This window comes from Phaseolus vulgaris, chromosome 7 (assembly GCF_051622355.1).
Source record: "Phaseolus vulgaris cultivar YP4 chromosome 7, ASM5162235v1, whole genome shotgun sequence".
Classification (NCBI taxonomy): domain Eukaryota; kingdom Viridiplantae; phylum Streptophyta; class Magnoliopsida; order Fabales; family Fabaceae; genus Phaseolus; species Phaseolus vulgaris.
This window is the reverse complement of record NC_143504.1, coordinates 43,025,429-43,029,996: the sequence shown is the minus strand read 5'-3', so window position 1 is coordinate 43,029,996 and position 4,568 is coordinate 43,025,429. Positions and strand designations below refer to the sequence as shown.

The 4,568-nt window shown below is 28.9% G+C and overlaps 1 protein-coding gene across 1 annotated transcript; it reads right to left on the bottom strand.

The window, feature by feature from the left end:
- Positions 1 to 500: 500 nt before the first annotated feature.
- Positions 501 to 1,361, bottom strand: LOC150025926 (uncharacterized). The gene is made up of 2 exons (XM_090304821.1): positions 1,284 to 1,361; positions 501 to 1,169 (listed from the first exon to the last, which is right to left on the bottom strand). The coding sequence occupies exons 1-2, from the start codon at positions 1,359 to 1,361 to the stop codon at positions 501 to 503; spliced, it is 747 nt and encodes a 248-aa protein (XP_090160947.1).
- Positions 1,362 to 4,568: the final 3,207 nt, after the last annotated feature.

The window sequence follows — 4,568 nt, the reverse complement described above, 5'->3', positions numbered from 1 at the left end:
CATGCTCATAACCATATCCATTAAGGTTCGATTACGCCTTTCTGAAACACCATTTTGTTGTGGTGTACCTGGCATTGTGTATTGAGCACAAATACCACGTCTCTCAAAGAACTTAGCGAACGGACCAGGGTGTTGTCCACTTTCATCATACTTTCCATAATATTCATCACCTCTGTCTGACCTGACAATTTTCACCTTTCTGTCTAATTGCCTTTCCACTTCATTTATATAAACTTCCAAGGCATTCACTGGTTGTGATTTTTCATGTAGTAAATAGACATAACCATAACGTGAAAAAACATCAATAAAGGTGATAAAATACCTTTCTTTATTGAAAGAACTTACATCAAAAGGTCCACAGATATCAGAGTGTATAATTTCAAGAAGCTGAGTACTTCTTGTGGCTCCCTTCTTTGTGTGTTTTGTTTGTTTGCCTTTAATACAATCCACACATACATTCAGATCAATAAAATCCAAACTTGGAAGTATTTCATTATTTACTAATCTTTCCATCCTTTCTTTGGAAATATGTCCCAAACGTTTGTGCCAACATTATGATGCGAGGTCATAAGAGTTTCAACATATAGATTGTCGAGATTTAATCTATATAATCCATCATAAAGAGTACCATATCCAATCAAATAGGTAAGCTGATATAAACTGAAACATCCATTCCCAAATTTAAAAGAGTATCCAGCAACATCAAGTTTAGACAATGAAACTAAATTCCTAGATATACTAGGTACATAAAAAGCATCCATCAAGTCTAAATAAAATCCAGTGTCGAGGATTAAACGATAAGTCCCGACTGCTTCCATTGGAACCTTCTCTCTATTCCCCATGAAGACAAACTTTTCATTTGGCTTTATGGTTCGAGTTGAAAGGAATCCTTGCATCATGTTAGAAACATGAGTTGTGCATCCAGAATCAATCCACCAAGAATTATGTGGAACTTCAGTTAAGTTTGATTCAAAACATACATAATAAGCATTATGCTTACCCTTATTTTCGAACCAAGCCTTACGTTTCAGACAATCCTTTTGCAAATGTCTAGATTTCTTGCATAAATGACATTTGTCATTCTTCTTCTGGAGCTTAGTAGATGACTCATTTATCTTTAGTGATCCTTTACCCTTTCCATGTTTCTTGAAGACTTTCTTTCCAGCTCCCTGATTGTTCACATAGTGTATAAAGTGGTTTCCTCAATTCTTCAATCTAGTCTCTTCCTGAACTAACATGTTATAGTTCTTATCCACTGCCATTCTTATAGACTTAAGTCTTGCCGCAATATTAGTCATTTCAATGACATGTTCGTGCATAGTACGAGAACCATCAAATTCAATGGTGGTTAATGTACTCATTAATGTCCAATAAGAGACTTATCAGTAGTTTGGGAGCGCTCTTCCACAAATTTCATAAATTCTTTTGCACTATCAATTTTGGGAAGAGCAGACTTAATATTACTTGCTATGCTCATTCGCATAAAGATACAGGAACAGATACTCGATCACACATGCTTAACATTAATACTTTGAGTCATAAACTAAACATACAATACAGATTCAGAAAACATTCTATGTGTACTAATGTTCTCCTTTGGGAGATTCATTAATACACAAAACATAATGATGTTAATAGTATTAACTTTATTTGGCAAGATATATGCATTAACTAGAAACACTTGTTATCTTTGGATATACAAGCAAAACTAATAACACATACTCACTACCAAAAATCATATCCAATAATTATAAGGACAACTAAACAACCTTTGGGTGATCCAAAAATGTCTTATAATAATAAATTTCCATTTACCCATATTTAAATAATTTAACATCCATTCTATAGGTAATTGAAATAAAATTTATCAGTAATCTGGAATTAAATAAAACTTAAAGATTTGATCACTTTGGTGATTGCAAATCTATCATACAAATAATTCCATAAATAATATCATTAATTGAAATTGGAATTAAATAAACTTAAAGATTTGATCACTTTGGTGATTACAAATCTATCATACAAATAATTCCAAAAATTATATCATTAATTGAAATAAAATTCATCCATAATTTAGAATTAAATAAAACATAAAGATTTGATCACTTTGGTGATTACAAATCTATCATACAAATAATTCCAAAAATTATATCATTAATTGAAATAAAATTCATCCATAATTTAGAATTAAATAAAACATAAAGATTTGATCACTTTGGCGATTACAAATCCATCATACAAATAATTCCAAAATCATAATTTAAAAAAAAATACATAAAGCGGAAAAATTAATTTTCCATTCCTCACTTTCAATCAATTAATTAAACTTTAATTTAATGCAAATTAAATTACATTATAACATAATAAAATTTCATTAAAATTTTAATTTAATGCAAATTAAATTACATTAAAAATTAATACATAAAGTGGAAAAAATAATTTTCCATTCCTCACTTAAATTAAAATTTTAATTGAAATCATTAATAAAATAAATGAGGTAAGGAAATTAATTCATAAGTTTCAATAATTGAATTAAACATAAAATAACATAAGATGAATGAATGACATAAGGTGCAAGAAACAATTCATGCTTTTCATTAATTTATATTATAATATATATTATATTATCATTCCATAATCAGAAATTGAATCCACATCATCATCTTCCTCACACCTTTCTTTTCGAAAGGCTCCTACCACCATCACAATTTGATGGTTTAGGACAATTAGAGATCTATTATAGAGGAATGAAAACCTTAATCTATAAATCCTAATTTTAAAATTAGAGTTCTTAAATTGAAAATATTTTAAAATTAGGGTTCTTTGATTTTGGAAAAGCATTAATGGAGAATCACAACATGAGCAACAAGGCTCTGATACCACATGTAAATCAAAACATGAATAAACGTACAATTGAACACATACAATAATGTGTTCTCATACAGATCTTATCATATTATGATTCTCACATATATCCATACAATCAAGAAGGAATAGGCACTTACCTTGATCCATGAGTGATCCTACTTGAGCAATTACTTTATCTCTTATGTCCCAATCTATCTCTTAGCAATTTCGTTCTTGTCACACACTTTCGTGATGGTTATCAATGAGACAACTATTATTTGCAGAGACAAAACCCTATTGCCTTTAGTTCCCAATCTCCATCAGATGTAGATTTTCATTAGGTATATCATCAGATATATATTTCTCACGTTAACTAATGGGCCCTTTATTCTATTATTATTATTAAATCATATTTGGGCCCAAAGCCCAAACTCTAAGTCTTGTGAGTCACTTTATAGAAATTAATTTACATAATTTCTTACCGTTCATGTTAAGGTTATGATTCACTTGATGGTAGATACAAAAAGAATGATGGATTTACCAAAGAATAAAGTTGTTTGAAATGGAGTGGAGAGAGAGATTAGAAATGGAGTGGAGAGAGTGATTAGAAATGCAGTGAAGAGAGTGAAGGAAAATGAAAGTTATTTTATTTGATACGTGAGATTTAGTGTGGGAATCGAATGAAGGTGAGAGTATGTTTTTTTCTTTCTATTATTGCCTTAAAATAATGAATTGAGAGAGGAGTGGAGAGTTGGTTTGCATATAAAAAATGTCCTTTAACTTTAATTTAAAAAATTAAAAAATAATAATTTTTTAAATAATTCATATGAAATAATAAAACACTCAATTATACTAATAAAATGAGATATATTAAATAAGGATAAAATCATAAATGATTTGTGTACATAAAAAAACGGTTATAAAGAAGAATCATCTTTATATATAAGTATAGATAATTAAGTTTAAATAAAAACAAATTCTCCTACTTTTCACATTTTGTTGTACATCAAATCTTAGCATGTGAAAATCTTTCTACTATTCCGTGCCTATATTACTGTTTTAGGTCTTTTAAATAAAGGGAAAAAAAAGATTTTCAGTACTAGTAAAAATAGCTAAGTCAATATTATATGTTTAAATTTTATTTCATAATATAAAAAAATTATTTAACTATAAGAAAATTATTAAATAAAAAATAATTTTAAAAATAAAAAATAATTATTCATTATATCGACTAAGTTATATATTATCTTAGATACTAAAAAAATTATTGATATATAAACTAATTACTATTATTTATAAATTGATATCTAATTAGTTACTAAGATTTTAGTTATTAACTATTTTTATATTTTAAATTTGGTAACTAAATCTTTCGTAGATATCAATTAACTAATTTAGATATCAAGTAGAGGGTGTGTGTTTGCTTTCATAGGTCCTTAGAGTTTCTGATGATGTAGCTAGACGACTAGTATTGGGACTGCTAGGTTGGGATGTGTATGGAGAGGTGGTGATTGCTTGGTTTTGTTTTATCATGGGAGCTTCTGGTCTCCCATATTGCCTCTCCAAAGTGTTCTTAGGCATCAAATGGTGCATTTTTTAAAGCAGTGAGTAACAAAGTGGAACAGTTGGATTGTGGAACTTTTCTTTAGGGCCTGGTAAGTCTGAACTTCGATCTATTCACGAACCCGTTACGTAACACTATGTATCTCAACTTATGTTCA